This window comes from Salvelinus sp. IW2-2015, linkage group LG4p (assembly GCF_002910315.2).
Source record: "Salvelinus sp. IW2-2015 linkage group LG4p, ASM291031v2, whole genome shotgun sequence".
Taxonomy (NCBI): Eukaryota; Metazoa; Chordata; class Actinopteri; order Salmoniformes; family Salmonidae; genus Salvelinus; species Salvelinus sp. IW2-2015.
The window spans coordinates 10838753-10862636 of record NC_036841.1 but is presented as its reverse complement, the minus strand read 5'-3'; the positions used below and the strand labels follow the sequence as shown (position 1 = coordinate 10862636).

At 45.8% G+C, this 23884-nt stretch overlaps 1 protein-coding gene across 1 annotated transcript in view; it reads right to left on the bottom strand.

Annotated features, from left to right (window-relative positions):
- The window catches only part of LOC111960486 (ankyrin repeat domain-containing protein 13B-like), a 46662-nt gene extending 23377 nt beyond the window's left edge, over positions 1–23285 (bottom strand). The window contains 3 exon segments of the mRNA XM_023982483.2: positions 5456–5580; positions 8820–8955; positions 22820–23285. Of these exon segments, the coding sequence (XP_023838251.1) occupies positions 5456–5580; positions 8820–8955; positions 22820–22927 (369 nt within the window). The 5' untranslated portion in view covers positions 22928–23285.
- Positions 23286–23884: the final 599 nt, after the last annotated feature.

Sequence of the window (23884 nt, the reverse complement as noted above, 5' to 3'; positions counted from 1 at the left end):
GCCACTCCAATACCTAAGACTTTGTTGTCCTTAAGCCATTTTGCCACAACTCGTTTTCTGGAATTTTCCAAGCTGTTTAAAGGCACAGTCAACTTAGTGTATGTAAATTTATGACCCACTGGAATTATGATACAGTGAATTATAAGTGAAATAATCTGTCTGTAAACAATTGTTGGAAAAATTACTTGTGTCATGCACAAAGTAGATGTCCTAACCGACTTGCCAAAACTATAGTTTGTCAACAAGTAATTTGTGGAGTAGTTGAAAACTAGTTTTAATGACTGCAACCTAAGTGTATGTAAACTTCCAACTTCAACTGTATATATCTCATAGAACTAAGAGGGATTTCTTTAATGGAAGCCTCTCTAATGTCAAACATGTAGGGTGTGGTGTACCGCAGGGCAGGTCTCTAGGCCCTCTACTCTTTTCTATTTTTACCAATAACCTGCCACTGGCATTAAACAAAGCCTGTGTGTATATGTATGCTGATGATTCAACCATATTTGTGTCAGCAACCACAGCTAATGAAATCACTAAACTCTTAACAAGGAGTTGCAGTCAGTTTCTGAATGGGTGGCCAGTAATAAACTGGTTCTGAACATCTCTAAAACTAAGAGCATTGTATTTGGAACAAATCATTCCCTAAGCTCTAGACCTCAGCTGAATCTTGCATTGAATGGTGTGGCATTTGAACAAGCTTAGGAAACTCAATTATTTGGTGTTGCCTTAGATTGTAAACTGTCATGGTCAAAACATATAGATTCAATGGTGGTAAAGTTGGGGAGAGGTCTGTCCATAATAAAGAGATGCTCTGTTTTTTGACATCACTCTCCAAAAAGCAAATCCTGCAGGCTCTAGTTTTGTCTTATCTTGATCATTGTTCGGTCATATGGTCTGCAAAAAATACCTAGTTAAGCTGAAGCTGGCCCAGAAAAGAGTGGCACATCTTTCTTTTCATTGTATTCAGAGGGCTAATATTAATACTATGCATGCCTGTCTCTCATGGCTAAGAGTTGAGGAGAGACTGACTGCATCACTCCTTCTTTTTATAAGAAACATTAATGTGTTGAAAATTCCATATTGTTTGCATAGTCAACTTACACACAGCTCTGACACACACACACTTACCCCACCAGACATGACACCAGGCATCTTTTCACAGTCCCCAAATCCACAACTAATTCAAGAAAGCGTACAGTATTATATAGAGCAGTGGTTCCCAAATGTTTTATAGTACCCCTTCAAACATTCAACCTCCAGCTACGTACCCCCTCTAGCACCAGGGTCAGCGCACTCTCAAATGTTGTTTTATTGCCATCATTGTAAGCCTGCCACACACACACTATACGATACATTTATTAAACATAAGAATGAGTGTGAGTTTTTGTCACAACCCGGCTTGTGGGAAGTGACAAAGATCTCTTATAGGACCAGGGCACAAATAATAATATAATAATAATCATACATTTTGCACTTTATTTAGCCATCTTACATATAAAACCTTATTTGTTCATCAAAAATGGTGAATAACTCACCACAGGTTAATGAGAAGGGTGTGCTTGAAAGGATGCACGTAACTCTGCAATGTTGGGTTGTATTGGAGAGAGTCTCAGTCTTAAATCATTTTCCACGCACAGTCTATGCCTGTATTTAGCTTTCATGCTAGTGAGGGCCGAGAATCCACTCTCACATAGGTACGTGGTTGCAAAGGGCATCAGTGTCTTAACAGTGCGATTTGCCAAGGCAAGAAACTCTGAGCGCAGCCCTATCCAGAAATCTGGCAGTGGCTTCTGATTCAATTCAATTTTCACAGAACCGCTTGCTGCAATTTCGATGAGGCTCTCTTGTTCAGATATCGGTAAATGCACTGGAGGCAGGGCATGAAAGGGATAACGAATCCAGTTGTTTATGTCGTCCGTTTCGGGAAAGTACCTGCGTAATTGCGCGCCCAGCTCACTCAGGTGCTTCGCTATATCACATTTGACATTGTCCATAAGTTTGAGTACATTTGCACACAAAACATCGATGGAAAGACCTGTTGTCCTTGTTAATGCAGACAGAAAAGAGCTCCAACTACTTAATCATAGCCTCAATTTTGTCCCGCACATTGAATATAGTTCTGGGCACTGTAAAGTCCATGGAGAATAAAAACACCTCCTCCCAGCTGCCCACTGCACTGAGGACAGGAAACACTGTCACCACCGATAAACCCACTATAATTGAGAATTTCAATAAGCATTTTTCTACGGCTGGCCATGCTTTCCACCTGGCTACCCCTACCCCGGTCAACAGCACTGCACCCCCCACAGCAACTCGCCCAAACCTTCCCCATTTCTCCTTCTCCCAAATCCAGTCAGTTGATGTTCTGAAAGAGCTGCAAAATCTGGACCCCTACAAATCAGTCGGGCTAGACAATCTGGACCCTTTCTTTCTAAAATTATCTGCCGAAATTGTTGCAACCCCTATTACTAGCCTGTTCAACCTCTCTTTCGTGTCGTCTGAGATTCCCAAAGATTGGAAAGCAGCTGCAGTCATCCCCCTCTTCAAAGGGGGGGGACACTCTTGACCCAAACTGCTACAGACCTATATCTATCCCTGTCTCTTATACACATCTAGATGTGTATAAGAGACAGGACGACACCATTTTGTATACTTCTAGCCCTTCTTTGGACACTGTGTTAACAACCCTCCAGACGAGCTTCAATGCCATACAACTCTCCTTCCGTGGCCTCCAATTGCTCTTAAATACAAGTAAAACTAAATGCATGCTCTTCAACCGATCGCTGCCTGCACCTGCCCGCCCGTCCAACATCACTACTCTGGACGGTTCTGACTTAGAATATGTGGACAACTACAAATACCTAGGTGTCTGGCTAGACTGTAAACTCTCCTTCCAGACTCACAATAAACATCTCCAATCCAAAGTTAAATCTAGAATTGGCTTCCTATTTCGCAACAAAGCATCCTTCACTCATGCTGCCAAACATACCCTTGTAAAACTGACCATCCTACCGATCCTCGACTTCGGCGATTATAATTATACTCAATAAATTAGATGCAGTCTATCACAGTGCCATCCGTTTTGTCACCAAAGCCCCATATACTACCCACCACTGCGACCTGTACGCTCTCGTTGGCTGACCCTCGCTTCATACTCGTCGCCAAACCCACTGGCTCCAGGTCATCTAAAAGACCCTGCTAGGTAAAGTCCCCCCTTATCTCAGCTCGCTGGTCACCATAGCAGCACCCACCTGTAGCACGCGCTCCAGCAGGTATATCTCTCTGGTCACCCCCAAAACCAATTCTTCCTTTGGCCGCCTCTCCTTCCAGTTCTCTGCTGCCAATGACTGGAATGAACTACAAAAATCTCTGAAACTGGAAACACTTATCTCCCTCACTGGCTTTAAGCACCAGCTGTCAGAGCAGCTCACAGATTACTGCACCTGTACATAGCCCATCTATAATTTAGCCCAAACAACTACCTCTCCCCCTACTGTATTTATTTATTTATTTTGCTCCTTTGCACCCCATTATTTCTATCTTTATTTTGCACAGTCTTCCACTGCAAATCTACCATTCCAGTGTTTTACTTGCTGTATTGTATTTACTTTGCCACCATGGCCTTTTTTTTTCTTTCTTTTTTTTGCCTTTACCTCCCTTATCTCACCTCATTTGCTCACATTGTATATACTTATTTTTTTCTACTGTATTATTGACTGTATGTTTGTTTTACTCCATGTGTAACTCCGTGTTGTTCTATGTGTCGAACTGCTTTGCTTTATCTTGGCCAGGTCGCAATTGTAAATGAGAACTTGTTCTCAACTTGCCGACCTGGTTAAATAAAGGTGAAATAAAAAAATAGTTGCGGAGAGTCCCTGTAATCATTGATTCAAGTCATTCAAGCGAGAAAAAACATCACTCAGATAAACTCGTCATCATGCAAGCGGTCAGACAAGTGAAAATGATGGTCTGTAAAGAAAACTTTAAGCTAGTCTCTCAATTCAAAAACACGTCAATACTTTGCCCCTTGTTAACCAGCGCACTTCTGTATGTTGTAAAAGCGTTACATGGTCGTTGCCCATATCACTGCATAATGCAGAAAATACATGAGAGTTCAGGGGACTTGCTTTAACAAAGTTAACCATTTTCACTGTAGTGTCCAAAACGTCTTTCAAGCTGTCAGGCATTCTCTTGGCAGCAAGAGCCTCTCGGTGGATGCTGCAGCGTACCCAAGGGGCATCGGGAGCAACTGCTTGCACGCGAGTTACCGCTCCACTATGTCTCCCTGTCATGGCTTTTCGCCATCAGTACAGATACCAACATGAAAAGCAGCTACGTTTGGCCTAGTGGAATTCCCACGAGAGAGTAACAGTTAATGTGATTGGGTGTTAATTATTTTACTAGGCTACCTGCATTTGACATTGTGTTGTTATTTCGCTGAACACTAGATGTTTAATTTTATTTTTGGCAGTGAAACGAGGCTACTCAGGTGAGAAAAAAACCTCACTCAAATGTGAATCACATTTTTATTTGGCATACCCCTGACGGCATTGCGCATACTCCTGTTGGTGGGGAATATTATTCTGTTTTAATGTTACTCCTTACATGCTGACCAGACCGGACACATCGCGTGCGCGAGCGTCGCAAAATAAATGTAGAAATCCATGTTATTCAATTATTGCACCCACAGTGCTCGCGTGCGCCAACGAGAGTCTGCGATGCCAAGGGCTAAAATAGAACTCCTTTCTATTTCTGACGCAGATCGCGCTGAAAGTCCTGCCTCTCCCATCTCCTCATTGGTTTATAGAAGCAGGTACCCACGTGCCATCTCCTCATTGGTTATACCCACGTGGGTGATTGAAAGATGAACTGTTTTGCCGGTTGTCGTGGTAATACTATGAAAGTTTAGATGCGATCACCATATAAATTCAAAGATGAAAAAGCCTGGAAGGAGGAGAGATGACTAGAAATTATTCGGTTGGCCGTTTTATGTGTGGATTAATTGTCGGAGTAGAGGAACTTGTGCATTATTGTCAAAAGGTGTCAAATATGTAAGTTGAATACAATGTATGTTGAAAGCACTGTGTTACTAGTTCCACAGCCTTTTTTGAGGTAAAATGCCCAAATAAGAATTTCTAGTTGAATGAACATATGAGACAATTTGAGCAAACACCTCATTTTAAGTTGACTGAATCTTTGGGCCATCTAAAAGTTTGGGCCAACTAAAAATGTTAAGTTCTTGGTATRACTTTGACCGAATAGTTAAGTAAACAAAAAAAAGGCTGTGGAACCAGTTACTTAATAATAMTTCGTTTAAACAACTCAATTTTTTTTTACAGTGTTGTTCAATAAGATAAGTGCTAATGCAAAATATATCTACAAGTATTTCCTAAATGTCTGTAGTCTGAAGTTGCTGTTGTGCTCTGTACTTGTGTTCAGTGTCAGGGCCTCTCACCTGGTGCAGTCTCTCCAGGAGGACAGGGATTCCCGCCAGTCTCTTAGTGGTCCGCTGGTAGTCACGGTAATGCAGAACTAGGCGCACCAGCTCTGGGTCTCGTGTGCTGACTGCCTCCTGGAGCACTATGGGAGAGAGGAAGACAATCTTCACCATACGTATAGACACACACTCATGGGCCAGTTAATGGTTTGAAACTACAGACAGTGAGTCACGTGGCCGTGGCTTGCTATATAAAGCAGGCAGACAGGCATCGAGGCATTCAGTTACTGTTGAATTGAACATTAGAATGGGCAAAACTAGTGAGCTAAGCGACTCCTGGGCTTTTCACGCACGACAGTGTCTAGGGTTTACCAAGAATGGTGCGACAAACAAAAAACATCCAGTCAGAGGCAGTCCTGTGGGCGAAAACAGCTTGTCGATGAGAGGTCAAAGGAGAATGGAATGAATCTGGCAAGCTAACAGGCGGGCCACAGACGGGCAAATAATGGCACAGTGGTGTGCAAAACGTTATCTCGGAACGCACAACTCGTTGGTCCTTGTCACGGATGGGATACTGTAGCAGACGACCACACCAGGTTCCACTCCTATCAGCTAAAAACCAGAGGAAGCGGCTCCAATCGGCACGCGATCATTAACACTGGCCAATTGAGGAGTGGAAAAACATTGCCTGGTCCGATATTGCCTTGGCCATATACCACGAACCCCTGAGGTGTCTTATTGCTTAAGTATACTTGTCATGTCTGCTCCCGCTCTCCCTCTCTCTGGCGCTCGAGGGCGCCGATGGAACCGGGGGTACCTAGCCAGCTCGTCGGGCTTCCTAGCTGGCTTGAGAGGTTTCCTTGCCCCGGTTGGCTCGGAAGGCGCCCATCCTACGTCGGGCCTCAGCCAGATCGTCAGGTTTTTTACACCCAGCCGGCTCGTCAGGGCACTATGTCTCCACCGGATAATCGGGCTTCCACGCCGCAGCGGGATCGATGGGCTTTCACGCCTCAACCGGATCTTCAGGCTCCCACGCCTCAGTCGGTTCGCCAAGCTCCCACGCCTCTGCCAGTTCATCAGGCTTCTACGCCCCAGCCGGCTTGCCCAGCGCCCATGCCTCGGCCGGCCTGTCAGGCTCGCCCCCCCATGGGACGCGAGGGGAGGGGTGCTGTCATACCTGCTCCCTCGCTAGACTGCCTATCTTTACGCACACCTGTCCCCTTCGTTACGCGCACCAGCGCCTCATTGGACCCACATGAACTCTATTATTAGTTGATTGCCTTCCCTTTATCTGTCTGTTCCTCACGTTATTCCCTGTGTCAGCATTGATTTCGTTATTTTGTCCCGTCCAGACGCTGGTCCTGTCCTGTTTTATTTCCGTAGTTGATTAAATGTTCTCCATGTACCTGCTTCCTGTCTCCAGCGTCGTGCCTTACAATACTATACAGGTCCCTTCCCAGTGCCACAGTTCTCAATCAACTCTCTGAGGAAACTCAGACTAACCAACTCTCTGAGGAAACTCTGACTAACCTACCCAATCAATTTAAATTTCATTTTAAATTATCAATAAGTGCATTTAAAAGCAAGTGTGCCTAATTACTTGATTAGATCCATCCACAACGGCCATTTGGCTCACCATCAATCCACAAACAAATGGTTCCTATTCGTAGAATCCAATCACCTCAATCTATTTCTATAGAGATTCCATACAGTACATCCTTCCAGCCTTTAATTATGAGTCACTATTTAGACTTCTCCTAGCCAATTTATCTATGCTTTCACAGTACACATGCCTGTTGTGTTTTATGGATGATTCTGCTGAAAAAACTATTTCCCCTTGAGGGTAGATAAAGTTTTCTATCGCTAGTGCTACCGATACTACTCCTATTATTACTCCTACTACTACTACTACTACTACTACTCCTCCTACTCCCACTACTACTACTCCTCCAACTGCTCCTCCTACTATTTCTCCTACTACTCCTATTACTCCTACTACTACGATTACTCCTACTACTCTTATTACTACTCCTCCCTCTACTACTACTATTACTACTCCACCTCCTACTACTACTCCTACTATTTTTACTACTACGATTACTCATACTACTCTTATTACTACTCCTCCCTCTACTACTACTATTACTACTACTCATCCTACTACTACTCATAATACTCCTACTACCACTACTACTCCTACTACTACTCCTACTACTACTACTACAACTACTCCTATTATTACTCCTACTACTACTACTACTACTCCTACTCCCACTACTACTACTACTCCACCTCCTCCTCCTACTACTACTCCTACTACTCATACTACTCCTATTACTCCTACTACTTCTACTACTCATATTACTCCTACTACTTCTACTACTCATATTACTCCTACTACTACAATTACTCCTACTACTCTTATTACGACTCCGCCCTCTACTACTACTATTACTACTACTACTTCTCCTACTACTACTACTCCTACTACTCCTACTACTACTACTACTCCTACTACTACTACTACTACTCTTTCTACTATTACTCCTACTACTCCTATTATTACTCCTACTACCACTCCTACTCCTCCTACTCCTACACCTCCTACTCCTCATCCTACTACTCCTCGCACTCGTATTACTCCTACTCCCACTACTATTACTCCTACTACTCTTCCTACTACTACTACTCCTGCTACTCCTACTACTACTCCTACACCCCCTACTCCTCATCCTACTACCTCCTACTCCTCCTCCTACTCTTATTACCCCTACTGCTACTACTCCTACTACTCCTCCTACTATTACTCCTACTACTKCCACTCCCACTACTCTTCCTACTATTACTCCTACTACTACTACTACTCCTACTATTACTCCTACTACTCCTCCTACTACTACTCCTCCTACTATTACTCCTACTACTACTACTACTATTCCTACTACTACTACTCCTACTACTCTTCCTACTATTACTCCTACTACTCCTACTACTAATAGGCCTACTACTATTACTCATACTACTCCTCCTAATATTACTCCTACTACTACTACTACTCCTACTACTCTTCCTACTATTACTCCTACTACTCCTACTACTAATAGGCCTACTACTGCTACTACTATCACCACTACTACTACTACTACTACTACTACTACCATCATTACTACTCTTACCACTCCTACTCCTACTACTAATAGGCCTACTACTGCTACTACTATCACCACTACTACTACTACTACTACTACTACTACTACTACTACTACTATTACTACACAAATTAAATCAATCACATTTTATTGGTCACATACACGTGTTTAGCAGATGTTATTGGGGGTGGAGCGAATTGCCACCGTACTATTACAACCCCTCCCTGTCTCACCCGTCCAGCCGTTGCGGTTCTCCTTGCTGACGTCAGCACCATGTTGGAGGAGCAGGCGGGCACAGTCCAGGTGACCCAGAGTGACAGCCAGATGGAGGGGAGTCCGACCCCGGGGGTCCAGGGTCTCCACATCCACCTGAGGGAGAAGAGGAGAGAATTGGGGTCATTGTATTGTATGGCGTACAGGGCTCATCTGGCAAGGAGAGAGATAGGGTGGAGGAAGTATGGAGGAGAGAGTGATGGAAGGAGAAGAGACAGGTGATAATTGAGCTATCACATCCTCACATGAACGGAGTGCCAGTGTTCTAGATGGGTCGGCTTTATATAGTGAGTTACACTGTAAGTGTCTAGATGTAACGTCTCTGTTATTCTCTAGAGTTAATCTCTCTCTCTCGCTCTCTCAATTTCAATTCAAGGGCGATATTGGCATGGAAAACATATGTTAACATTGCCATAGTGAAGTCGATAATAAACAAAAGTGAAATAAACAATACAAATTAACAGTAAACATTACACTCACAAAAGTTCCAAAAGAATAAAGACATTTCAAATGTCATATTATGTGCAAATAGTTAAAGTACAAAAGGGAAAATAAATAAACATAAACATGGGTTGTATTTACACTTGGTGTTTGTTCTTCACTTGTTGCCCTTTTCTTGTGGCAYCAGGTCACAAATCTTGCTGCTGTGATGGCACACTGTGGTATTTCACCCAATAGATATGGGAGTTTATCAAAATTGTGTTTGTTTTAGAATTCTTTGTGGATCTGTGTGATCTGAGGTAAATATTTGTCTCTAATATGGTCATACATTTGGCAGGAGGTTAGGAAGTGCAGCTCAGTTTCCACCTCATTTTGTGGGTAGTGTGCACATAGCCTGTCTTCTCTTGAGAGCCAGGCCAGCCTATGGCGGCCTTTCTCAATAACAAGGCTATGCTCACTGTACATAGTCAAAGCTTTCCTTAAGTTTGGATCAGGTATTCTGCTACTGTGTACTCTCTGTTTAGGGCCAAATAGCATTCTAGTTTGCAAAATGTTTTTGTAAATTCTTTCCAATGTGTCTGTCAAGTAATTATCTTTTTGTTTTCTCATGATTTGGTTGGGTATAATTGTGTTGCTGTCCTGGGTCTCTGTGGGGTCTGTTTGTGTTTGTGAACAGAGCCCCATGACCAGCTTGCTTAGGGGACTCTTCTCCAGGTTCATCTCTCTGTAGGTGATGGCTTTGTTATGGAAGGTTTGGGAATTGCTTCCTTTTAGGTGGTTGTAGAATTGAACGGCTCTTTTCTGGATTTTGATAATTAGCTGGTATCGGCCTAATTCTGCTCTGCATGCATTATTTGGTGTTGCATGTTGTACACTGAGGATATTTTTGCAGAATTCTGCATGCAGAGTCTCAATTTGGTATTTATCCCATTTTGTGAATTCTTGGTTGGTGAGCGGACCCCAGAKCTCACAACCATAAAGGGCAATGGGTTCTATAACTGATTCAAGTATTTTAAGCAAGATCCTAATTGGTATGTCAAATTTTATGTTCCTTTTGATGGCATAGAAGGCCCTTCTTGCCTTGTCTCTCAGYTCGTTCACAGCTTTGTGGAAGTTACCTTTGGCACTGATGTTTTGGCCGAGGTATGTATCGTTTTTTGTGTGCTCTAGGGCAACGGTGTCTAGAAGGAATTTGTATTTGTGGTCCWGGCAACTGGACCTTTTTAGGAACACCATCTCTCTCTGTCTGTCTCAGCCTCTTCCTGCCTCAGTTTTGATACAGTAGCTATATCAGTCTAGTAGACTACTGCAGTGTGTTTGATGTAGGCTCTCTGCAGTCTAGTAGGTCTAAATCAGCAAGTCTCTATGTCTATAAATCTGGTCTCTGGCTTGTGATTAAACAAAGTTCATTAGAGCACCTGGCAGGTTCCAAGGTCAAGAATAAACCAACCACACGCTGATATCCTAATGAGGGAGGCTGATAGAAGGCGACTGGGGTGCGTCCCAAATGACACATTATTCCCTCTTTAGTGCTCTACTTTTGACCAGAGCTCTGTGGGTGCCATTTGGGATGCACACAAGGAGACGCTCTGAGGAATATGAATCTGCCTTACTGGTGGATGTGGAAAATGTATTGAAGAAATGACAACGCATGGAAATGGATGGATGGATGGAGCTTGCTGTTGTGAGYGGAGGAGCAGTTGTAACAGGGAATAAGCGCAATAGCTTTATGGTATACTTCCATCCGAGCTTTGTGTCTATTCATATTTGCATTGGACATGTTTCAAATAACAAAGTACACACACTGTTGTGTTGTGTTGTGTGAGGGCTTGCGTTTTGGTTCACGTGTGCCCCAGTGCAGGTCAGTGCAGCCCCGGCGGTTGGTGTTGGTGTGTTGAGTATACTTTGCAGTGTGTTATTGTGGAGTGTGTTGTACAGTACATCAGAGGGATGAGGCTGGGTTGTTTTTCACCAGGAGCAGCCTCCCTCCTCCCACGTGGAGCCTCCTCATCTCCCCCGCTGCTCTCCCTCTCTCTCCAGGGGCCTCCCTGGGGGCCACGCCCTGTTCTGTAATTAGCAAGCCCAGCGTTCGTGCTAGTGACGCCACCGCTTGATCGTAAGCAACAACCGGGGCTCCTAATCCCAAAGAGGGGGTAGGGGGACACCGGAGAGGAGAGGAGGAATGGAACGGCAGAAAAACAGGAGGAGGAATCCACACAGGCACTGTCAGAGGTGAAGGACGAGGTGTGGAGGGAATAGAGGGAGAGAATAGAGGTGTATCGCTATAGCAACCAAGAGAAGAAGAGGCGGGAGAGAGGGAGAAGGAGGAGGAAGGTGTGCTATGCGTTGGAGCTGACTGGTTGACTGGCGGCAGCTGCACTGTGAGATAGAGAGGGTGGTGATGGCGTAGGCTGTGGGTGTACTGAATAATGGGTAGTGAGCGATTGATGTCAGTGTGGCTTTGTAGGGCCCTCCAAGTGGCCCTGGGGATGACACTGAGGAAAGAGAGAGAGAGAGAGAGAGAGAGAGAGAAAGAGAGAGAGAGAGAGAATGGATTGATGGATGGATGGATAGAAGAAAGGGAGTGAAACTGGCAGATAACGGTGAAAACTACATAAACAGCAAGAGCAGAGCAGCAAAAGATTGTGGTAGTATTCTGACGATTTGAGGGGGAATATTTTAACGATTGTTGTCTAACTAAGCTCATTACAACCTAGTGTTGGATGAGATTGCCTTGGTTAGCAAGATTGCCTACAGGCTGGGAGSCCTGGGTTCAAAAGCCACAAGGGGTGTTGCACTGTCACCATTCGCTACAATATTTAAGTGATAATGCCCTAGAATCTGGTGTTTCTTCTCGGGCCGGAAAACTGTGCCAATATATCCTCCAAACACCGGCTTCAAGGGCATTATCAACGGGTTGCTACCCAAGCCGGCTGGTCGTTTGTTCTATCGGTTGGCTGAGACACGACCAAGTTGTTAATTATTTTTGTTCTGTATCTATGGACAGAACAAGTCGTTCGTTCTAAATGTTTTATTGCCATACTGGCTGGCAACGTTCTTATCCCTCGCTTGCTAGCTAGCCAACTACGGCTAACTGACAGTCACGTCAGACAGTGCAGCAAGAATAACAACAAAGTAGCTGCATTTGCATTTGTTTAACTGTTTTCTAGTGACATATATTTTGATACATCCATAATAATGAGCAAATGATGCGCGATTTCACCTAGCATAGAAAATGTGCTCTCTGTTGTTCAGAGGAGCTAGCCAACAACACAGCTAAAAATCACTTCAAACTGAAGCTGAAAAAACTGCAACTAGCTGCACTTAATTTAGTTTTACCTGTTTTCTATTGATATCTCTTTGTATATACAGTGCATTCGGAAAGTATTCAGACCCCCTTTCCACATTTTGTTACGTTACAGCCTTATTCTAAAATTGATTAAATAACTTTTTTCCCTCATCAATTGTGTCCGGGACTGGACACAATACCCCATTTTGACAAAGCGAAAACAGGTTTTTAGAATTTTTGCAAATGTATTACAAATAAAAAACAGACGCTCAGACCCTTTGCTATGAGACTCGAAATTGAGCTCAGGTGCATCCTGTTTCCATTGAACATTGAGATTTTTCTACAACTTGATTGGAGTCCACCTGTGGTAATTTAAATTGATTGGACATGATTTGGAAAGGCACACACCTGTCTATATAAGGTCACACAGCTGACAGTGAATTTCAGAGTAATAACCAAGCCATGAGGTTGAAGGAAATTTTTCGTAGAGCCCCGAGACAGAATTGTATCGAGGCACAGATCTGGGGAAGGGTACCAAAACATTCCTGCAGCATTGAAGGTCCCCAAGAACACATTGGCCTCCATCGTTCTTAAATGGAAGAAGTGTGGAACTGTCACGATCGTCGAAATAACATTTGGACCAAGGCGCAGCGTGATACATCTTTTTATTTGTGAAACGCACAAAACAAGAAAAAAATTWAACGATACGTGAAGCTATGGAGTGCTCACAGGCAACTACACAAGATCCCACAAAACACAGTGGGGAAATGGCTGCCTAAATATGATCCCCAATCAGAGACAACGATAAATAGCTGCCTCTGATTGGGAACCATACCAGGCCAACATAGAAATAAAACAACCTAGATTACCCACCCTAGTCACACCCCGACCTAACCAACATAGAGAATAAAAAGGCTCTCTATGGTCAGGGCGTGACAGTACCCCCCCCAAAGGTGTGGACTCCGGCCGCAAAACCTGACTCTATTGGGGAGGGTCCGGGGGGGCATCTAGCGTCGGTGGCGGCTCCGGTGCGGGGCGAAGTACCCACTCCGCTCGCGGATCCGCCAGCATCGGTGGGTCCGGCCATGGAGCTGGGTAGAACGCCGTGCCTGGACTGGGCCTCGGCACAGAGGAGGACCCTGGCCATGGAGCTGGGTTGAACGCCGCACCCGGACTGGGCACCGGCGCCGAGGAAGGTTCCGGCCATGGAGCTGAGTTAGCCGCCGTGCCTGGACTGGGCGCAGAGGAAGGCTCCTGCCATGGAGCGGGACTGGACCGGGCACCGGCGCAGAGGAAGACTCCGGTCTTGGAGCGGGACTGGACACCGTGCCTGGACTGGGCCTCGGCGCAGAGGAAGGCTCCGGCCTTGGAGCGGGACTGGACACTGTGCCTGGACTGGGCATCGGCGCAGAGGAAGGCTCTGGCCTTGGAGCTGGACTGGGCACCGGCGCCGAGGAAGGCTCCGGCCTTGGAGCGGGACTGGACGCCGTGCCTGGACTGGGCACGGGCGCAGAAGAAGGCTCCGGCCCTGGAGCGGGACTGGACGCCGTGCCTGGACATCGGCGCAGAGGAAGGCTTCGGCCGTGGAGCGGGACTGGACGTCGTGCCTGGACTGAGCACCGGCGCAGAAGAAGGCTCCGGCCCTGGAGCGGGACTGGACGCCGTGCCTGGACATCGGCGCAGAGGAAGGCTTCGGCCTTGGAGCGGGACTGGACGCCGTGCCTGGACTGGGCACCGGCGCAGAGGAAGGCTACGGCCTTGGAGCGAGACTGGACACCGTGCCTGGACTGGGCATCGGCGCGGAGGAAAGCTCCAGCCTTGGAGCGGGACTGGACGCCGTGCCTGGACTGGGCATCGGCGCAGAGGAAGGCTCCGGCCTTGGAGCGGGACTGGATGCCGTGCCTGGATTGGACATCGGCGCAGAGGAAGGCTCCTGCCATGGAGCGGGACTGTACGCCGTGCCTGGACACCGGCGCAGAGGAAGGCTCCTGCCATGGAGCGGGACTGGACACCGTGCCTGGACTGGACACCGGCGCAGAGGAAGGCTCCTGCCCTGGAGCTGGACTGGACGCCTTGCCTGGAAGCTCCGGACCGTTGACCCTCGCTGGAGGTTCCGGAACATTGACCGTCGCTGGAGATTCCGGACCGTGGACCGTCGCAGGAGGTTCCGGACCGTGGACCATCGCAGGAGGTTCCGTACCGTGGACCGTCGCAGGAGGTTCCGGACCGTGGACCGTCGCAGGAGGTTCCGGAGCGTGGACCATCGCAGGAGGTTCCGGACTGTGGACCGTAGCAGGAGGTTCCGGACCGTTGTACCGTTGCAGGAGGTTCCGGACCGTGTACCGTCGCAGGAGGTTCCGGACTGGGGACCGTCGCAGGAGGTTCCGGACTGTGTACCGTCGCAGGAGGTTCCGGACTGTGTACCGTCGCAGGAGGTTCCGGACTGGGGACCGTCGCAGGAGGTTCCGGACTGTGGACCGTCGCAGGAGGTTCCGAACTGTGAACCGTCGCCGGAAGCTCCGGACTATGAACCGTCGTCGGAAGCTCCGGACTGGGGACCGTCGCCGGAAGCTTCGGACTGGGGGACGGAAGCCTGGGGCGTGGAGCCGGCACAGGTGGCACCGGACTGGTGACACGCACTTCAGGGCAAGTGTGAGGAGCAGGCACAGGACGTACCGAACTGGGAAAGCGCACTGGAGGCCTGCTGCGTGGAGCCGGCACATGTGGCAACAGACTGGTGACACGCACTTCAGGGCGAGTGCGAGAAGCAGGCACAGGACGTACCAGACTGGGGAGGCGCACTGGAGGCCTAGTGCGTGGAGCCGGCCCAGGTGGTACCGGACTGGTGACACGTACTTCGGGGCGAGTGCGAGGAGCAGGCACAGGACGTACCGGACTGGTGAGGCGCACTGGAGACCTGGTGCGTGGAGCCGGCACAGATTTTACCAGACTGATAGCACGCTCCTCAGGACGAGTACGGAGAGCTGACTCAGGTGGCATCAAACAGATAACACGCTCCTTAGGGCGAATGTCGTGTCTCATACACCAACACAACAACTCTCTCATTTCTCTCTCCTCCAATTTCTCCATCAACTCACTGACGGTCTCTGACTCTCTCCGTTCACTCTCCTCCAATTTCTCCATCTTCTCCCAGATTGGCTCTGGTTCACTCCTCTGCTCCGCCGACCACCCCGTTTCCCCCCCCCAATTTTTTTTATTGGGGCTGTTCCTTGGGCTTTCGTTGTGGCCGCGAACCCCGTCGTCGTCGCTGTCTTCCCTTCTCTCCTTGCGTCTGCTTCCAAGGAAGGCTTTCGTGTCCTCCCATTATTTCCTCCCAAGTCCAGGATATCTTCTCCTCCTTGATCTCCTCCCAAGCCCAGGATACCTTCTACTCCTGGGCACGCTGCTTGGCCCTGGTGTGGTGGGATCTTCTGTCACGATCGTCGAAATAACATTCGGACCAAGGCGCAGCGTGATATGGGTTCCACATCTTTTTATTCGTGAAACGCACAAATCAAGAAAAGAAAAAAACGATACGTGAAGCTATGGAGTGCTCACAGGCAACTACACATAAACAAGATCCCACAAAACACAGTGGGGCAATGGCTGCCTAAATATGATCCCCAATCAGAGACAACAATAAACAGCTGCCTCTGATTGACAACCATACCAGGCCAACATAGAAATAAAACAACCTAGATTACCCACCCTAGTCACACCCCGACCTAACCAACATAGAGGATAAAAAGGCTCTCTATGGTCAGGGCGTGACAGGAACCGCCCGGCCAAACTGAGCAATCGGGGAAGAAGGGCCTTGGTCAGGGAGATGACCAAGAACCCGATGGTCACTCTGACAGAGCTGTAGAGTTCTTCTGAGGTGATGGGAGAACCTTCCAGAAGGACAACCATCTCTGCAGCACTCCACCAAGCATGCCTTTATGGTAGAGTGGCTAGGCGGAAGCCACTCCTCAGTAAAAGGCACATGACAGGCCACTTGAAGTTTGCCAAAAGCCACCTAAAGGACTCTCAGACCATGAGAAACAAGATTCTCTGGTCTGATGAAACCAAGACTGAACCAAGGAAACCTGGCACTCTCCCTACAGTGAAGCATTGTGGTGGCAGCCTCATGTTGTGGCAATGTTTTATGTGCATTATGTGTAGATTGATGAGGGGAAAAACAGTTTAATCCATCTTAGAATAATGCTATAACGTAACAAAATGTGGGATAATGGTTTTTGGTTTTCTCAGATAAATTATTCAATTTATTTATTACTCTGAATCTAAATGTTATGTTGCCTATTTGTCTTTTTTGCTTGGATAACACATAGATGGTGGGCAATCTACTCTTACTGTAGTATTGACTAAATGTCTGAGACAGACAGACAGCAAGGTTTATACAAATCTACACTGTTGAAAACGAAATGTTAGTCTAAAAGAAATGTGAGATAATGTCTAGATGCTTTTTATAGTGGAGATCAAGTTTATAAATTGCCTGGCTGGGCTGATGAGACAGTGGATTGCGCAGTCAGATGGAACAGAGTAAATAGGCATTTTAACGTCATAGATTTAGTCGGTGGTAACTTGTGGAATAGACACTGGCTGGAATGTGGTTTTAACCAATTCAGGATTAGACCCACCCATTGTATAAAGCTAATTAAGTATAAGAGCATAGAGCATTCTAAGAAGTCTTGACTATGGCGGAGAGGTGTGGTAAGTAAGGGAGAGAATAGAGAGGGAGTGTTCAGGAAACTCCTATTGTTTAAGACAAGTGGCCCCCATTGACCCAGTCTGATGTTATTTTTACACCATTGAGACACTCAAATAGAAACACTACAGCAGCCACTTTCTCACATAAACAAACACGCAATCACACACAGACACAAGTCCTCTCTCTCTTGATCTGTTTAGTGAAATTAGATTTAAAAAATATATGTATATATTAAAAAAGGAAACCACTCTTGACAACAACACTCTGATAACATTATTGGTCAGTTACGGTATAGAACTGACACGCTAAACCAATACACTCAAATGTAACACTTTTCTGCTGTGGTACACAGACACTCGCCACCTCTTAGTCCACACCTCATCCTCATGTCTTCACACTAGTGCACACATTAACCCTGAAACACAGTGGCACACTTACTCATTCACATGTGAACAATGTGGTTCTGACCAACAAACAGCCCACAAATAGAGCCATACTATCTAGCACACAGACACGTACAGACCTACACACCCACACACACAGGCCAGACATTAGCTAGAGTCTCAGTATAGATGCTGATTTAATGTAGGATCAGTTTTGCATTTTAGATCATAATGAATAAGATTGGGGGGACCTTCTCCCAGATCAGCACTCCTACACGGAGGCACTTACAGAATCGACTGGCCCAGGTGGTTACAGTAAGGATATTATGTCATACTGGGTCTCCCCATTCTCTCTGCTCATCCTAATCATCCACTGACTGACTCGTAGTCCATCCGTGGCTCAATCCACCCTTCATTCTTCCATCCCTCCCTTGGTCCTCCGCTATCTCCCTCTCCTCCTCCACCCTTCCTTCCATCCCTCCCTTGGTCCTCCCTTCTCTCCCTCTCCGTGGAAACTGCATAATTGATAGACATCTCTGTCTACTCCTGCACTCTCTCTGCTTAGCCTTAATGTTCTCTGGCAGCTACTTAAACCAACATCAATCATTTATTGTGAGACCAAAATATGTTTGTGGTGGGCGGAGAGTGCATGCATGAGAATCATATGTGTGCTCATTGGGAGGGGTTAAAAAAATCAACCTGTCCCCCTTATTTTCAGTGTTACCCTTTTTAAATTCGGTAGTTACTATGTACAACTGTGATTGATCCATTTTCAATATGTGTTGGAGAGTTATAGCCTAGTTATAGCCAAACGTGGTATATGACTACATGACAGCGCTTGGGATAATGTATCTTTATGCAGTCATTCTCTATGCGAGTGTATGGTGTAAGTGGGGCGTATGCAAATGAGACCACACCATCAGATGCATGTGTGTGATCGACCTATAGATATCTCGAAATAACTCATATCATTACCATCCCTCTATCACCAAATGCAGGTCAGAGAAAGAAAATGAGGCCAGAGCAGGAGTGAGTTGTTGGAGCCTGACAGTCTGAGCCCAGTAAATTTGAGCGAGAGGGACGGCTGGGCAGAGGTGAGAGCAGCAGAGGGACTGAGGGAGGATGGAGGAGGATGGAGCTGGGTGAAATAACTCTGCCATGGTCAGTGAACCTGTCACAGGCAAGGCGGGGAGAGATATGTGGGTCTCTCCCTCCTCCTCGATAACAGATGTGACAGCACTAGTCTCTGATACATGTCCAACTGAAGAGACTCTAAGAGACTCTAAGCTCTCTCATACTTGCGGATGAGGGTGAAAATGATCACCTATACATTTATATTTGGGACAATATGCAAACCAATGGCAAACCATTAGGCCTTTAGTGTTTAATCTGAATCACCACTAAACCTCACAATCATCTGCACTTGTGTTAGTGTTCTAAACCAAAGTCAAACCTTCATTATGCTACAGGTTTCTACTGTTAAATCACGAAAACTTTTAAGACGCATTATATTGGCAACATGTCTCGTAACCATTGTTGTCACTTGCCAGACCACCATAAGACTAATGTAATAACATGTATTACTTTGCTCAGTGATAGGAGACAGCAGATGGTATTCTGTATGAAGGGAGGAGGAAGTTGTGAATAGAGAAACAGTGGATAGAGGAAAGTCCCCCACAATGAAAAGCGAGGAGGAACCTACTCCTGTCTCTAAGGTAGGAACCTCACATTTGATCTCATGCACGGAATAGAAGCTGAAAATACCCTGGATTTGCATAATCAAATGACAACAAGATACCGTGGTTAAGCAAACATCAGGACAAAATGTCGGAACGGAAACTGGAATTGCTTAGGGGCGGTTTGTTTCAGGAAACAATGACATGACTGCTGTGGAACAACTCTTTCCATGTCTGATGGTTGATATAGATTAGGATACCGCAAACAATGTCTGTGAACTGATGGAGAATTGGAGGTTGAATTCAGTACTAACCTCAGAGAGTTTTATGCATAGCTATTTACAACCGGTGTGTGTGTGTGCACGCGTGTGAGCGTGTGCATGTGTGGTGTGTGTGTTTGCGCATGCAAATATACAGTAAATCTGTCCCTARGTTATGGTTTGCAAAGGCAGATATGGGCCACGAAGTACCATTAATTTCCTCCTTTCCTTTTCAGGCACACAAATGCAACCCAATATTAGCAGGGACATCTTTTCAAGCTTTAATGAGTACTGCTGTCTGTTTCTGTCCTCTCTCTCTCTCGGTTAAAAGCTTTCCGCAATTGAACTAAATGTAGACGAATCACACCCCTATCCCTAGTGACACTGCACTGCTGCAATTAGCGTAGAATTTCACTGCACTGTAGAGGTAAGTAGAGGGGAGAGGAGATGGAGGTATGGAGCACCATAGAGGGGAGTCAGGGGGAAACTAAGATACGTTGGGTGCGGGAGCGAGAAACGGACAGAGGGGAGGATGGATGTTGTGCATAACGGGTCAGGGAAATTTACTGTAGATTACAGGCAGGGATAGACAGATGGTACAGCAGAGACAAACGAGGAAGGGGGACAATGTAATTTGTGAGGCCTGTCTCCACCCAGTATGATATCATCAGACTTCAAGACTGCTGAGTTGACATGAGCGCCCAGCTGAGGCTGTGAGCATCGTACACATTAGAGTGAGGGGAGTGGGGGCGGGGGGCGGTGAGGGTGGCTCCTCTTCGCCTCTTTGGTAGAAGGTTGGGGCAGTTCTTTTTTAGAAAAGGACCATGTTCCATTTCAAACATATCTGGGATGCATTTTTAGTGCTTGGATCAGGATATAGTGATATGCTGCTGCACACTGCTGTTATTCTTCCCTCCATCCACTCCTCCCTCGTTTCTTCCCTTCACTATCCCACTTGCATCCTCATGTTACTTTACAACCTCTGGCTATTCCTCTTTGTCTCTACCTTGTTGTCAGCTCGCTCTATTCCAAGAATCCATCTGCTTTGTTTGATGATACTGCTTAAAGAAGCTGTATTGAGGACCCCCTCTTCACTCTCCTCCCCGCTCAATTTATCTTTTTTTAAAAACTTTTGCTCTTTTATGTGCTTCTTCTTCTCCTTCCCGGATACCCAATACCAATAAAATMTTCTCTCTCTGCTGGCGCAGCACTTCTCTGTTCTTTCATCAGTGAGGCGCAAGCCTTGCTTACCCTGTCTGCACTTGCTCCCTACACCCTACACCCTGTGCATTTCTTGTGTCCGGCACTCCTTTAGATACCATTGATCCTTGACACATATGCAACCACCGTCAGCCACATCCAATCCACTCATGTGCACACTTGACCGTCCATACATCCAGCCAGTCAGTCAGTGAGTTCCAGACAGACAGTTGGCCAACCAGTGTAACTCTTCCCCTGATGGAGCCATAAACACACTTCTATAAGCCTGCGTGCTTTTCCAAGAGAGGCCAGGATTTATCTATCAGCGCCCTGTAAATGACATCAACTGGGGGTGCGTTATATAGTTATAATCAATGGGGCTCAGGCTTGAATCATCACCAGCATCACAGTGCGCTGCACAGCATTGTATCCGAGCCAAGAGGTGCTAGGCCTGAGCGTTTACCATACGTTTTAACGGTGTGCACTGTTAAATAAAGTTATTCGAATGGAATTGAATTTGGATTAGTATATAAATATGACTGAGCGGGTATGACATTCGAGTCAGGTTCGGAGATGTGAGTGAGAGTAAACAAATTTMATAAATGTCCTAAAAAAAATCTAAACGTAAATACGGTGTCAATCACACTGACCGGACATATGAAGGACATGCAAATACTCCCCTTTAAACATTTTTTTGTTGTTGCTCACATTCAGAGTGAAAAACAACCACAGCCCTTATGTTGATGTGACAGTGTTACAGTAGGGAAGCCAAGCCTGTACTGCACATCAACCTGGTGCATAATAAGCAGCAGAACAGGGAACTGGCATTTCAGTCTACTGTCATTTAAAACCTGTACTCTCGCCATTGCTTACCATTTCTTGTCAATATTAAATGCATTGCATTATATGCTTTGTATTATAAACACATGTGATTAATCTTGCTGGAAATAATAAGGCACTGAAATAATGCAGATCCTCATGAGAAATTYAAATGAACTCTTTACATAGTGTGCAGGTTTTGAGGTTTTTAGTTCAGTCGTATTCATCCTACTGAATTGTCCGTGTGCCTGGGAAACTGCAGGAAACCTGTGTTAGATATTCCATATTCTTGCAGAGGTGCACTGACTGTTCATTTAAGACAGTATTTTCAGGTGTCTGTCTGTCATGCCTTGTGTCCATCAGTCTGTCCTGTAGTACCTATTTCCATTGTATGCATGCACCATGTTCTAGATATTTATGGGTTCAAATAAATGGYCGTACAGGCTAAAATGTTCCGACAGTACATCCCAGAAAGAATACATGAACACCTATGCAATTTCATTCTGTAGGAATGGACATATCATAGAATTAGTAAACATGGCATAGCCACACATCCTCTTCTGACAGCCGAGTCAAGAGTGGTATTATTTCCATCACTGTGCATGTGCATCAATTCGCCCACATTATATCTGCATTGTCTCCCACGGTTTCCTCCTCTTCATTTAGGTGGTGGGGAGGTACAGTACTGGACACAACACGAAATAGTATTACTAGTAGCTTTACACACGCACAGCTATAGCTTGCGAAAATGTAACAAGGAAGCAAGGAAATTGTAATGAAATGGATAAGGATAAAGGAGATGATTTCAAGAATGATACAATGTTGCAAGTTCATGATGTGGTCGCTAAATGCAATGACATCATTATACGCAATTGTGGCAAAGCCTTGACACATTTTCTGACTCCCACTGAACGAAAACGATGGAAACACATTTCAAACGAGGTTTACAGTATTTCATGGCATGGGCTAATTTGCAATCTCGAGGTAAACTCATGGCAGGTAGCCACCTATTGAAACATATGTAACTTCCACCACCTCCTACCGTTCAATTCATTCTACGAGCCCACGGTTCGTGAACTGTGGTCACACTAGATGGCACACCTAACCTAAACCTATCCAAATGATATTGGCATGGCCCACGCTTTTTTATCAGATAGACGAGGACGTGTCGCCCGAAGACTCACCTGCTCGTTCGCGGATAGCGCTTTCTCCAGTTGCCGATGTTTGTCGTGCCACACCATATAGTGAATAGGATAACGACTCTTTTCCGGAGTTTTCTTAGCAGAAATCATCTTCGGTCATAGTTCGCCTTCTCCTCTGTTTATTTTGTTCCGTATAAACCTATATCTTAATACTTCGCTTTTGACTGACTATTTGCTCATATTCTCGCTCTGTCGTGACATGTCACTTTACAAGACATGCCTTCCGCATTATGATATGAAKGTATGAATACAATGTTTCAATGATTTCCCTTGCAGTCTGTTGGTTATGATAAAGACTAGTCAACAGCCCTAGATCTAAGAAGAATCTGCAAGAGACCCCTTACTTGTATTTAATCTAGCCTACCTCTGTTCTCCATGCCCTGCCCCTCTCATACCTTTCTCTTCCTCCTTGAATAAACTAGCGAGGCAGACGCCCAATCATTCTCCGCTCCCTCCCATCACAGCGAATGGTGACTGTGAGATGCCCTCTGCACTGTTGCGAGATAGTGATGACAGCCCGCAATAAAATGTAAACAGCCAATCAAATAGAAGGGATGCTGATGAGAGTGATGTATAGGGTGCACGCGAGTAGAGTGGCTAGTGTGGCTACATACTGTACGCCCCCTGCCAGTCATTATGAGTTAGTCATTCACTTTTCACTTCATATGAATAAACTAAAGATTCAAGCCTATATAGCTTAGCCTATAACATTATCACATCCAAATAGCCGAAGGCCAACACCCTTGATGCTGTCTATTGGCTCATTGGCTAGGCTATAGCACGGCAATGTTTTTGCAACATGAAGCTCTCTGAACATTTATTTAGGCTATTTGTAAACCTGCTTTTTCCCCATATTATTACAGATTAGTCAATGTCTAAAACATCAGAATTGCATTGCCAGCCACCACTATTTTCCTTCGACAGCCTCGCCTGTAATATAAYCTAGCCTAAGCCACTATAAAGCTTTACAAAACATAATCAAATAAATAATGTCTAGAGAGCTAGCTAAATATGAACATTTATAGGTGTAGGCCTACATGCATGGGT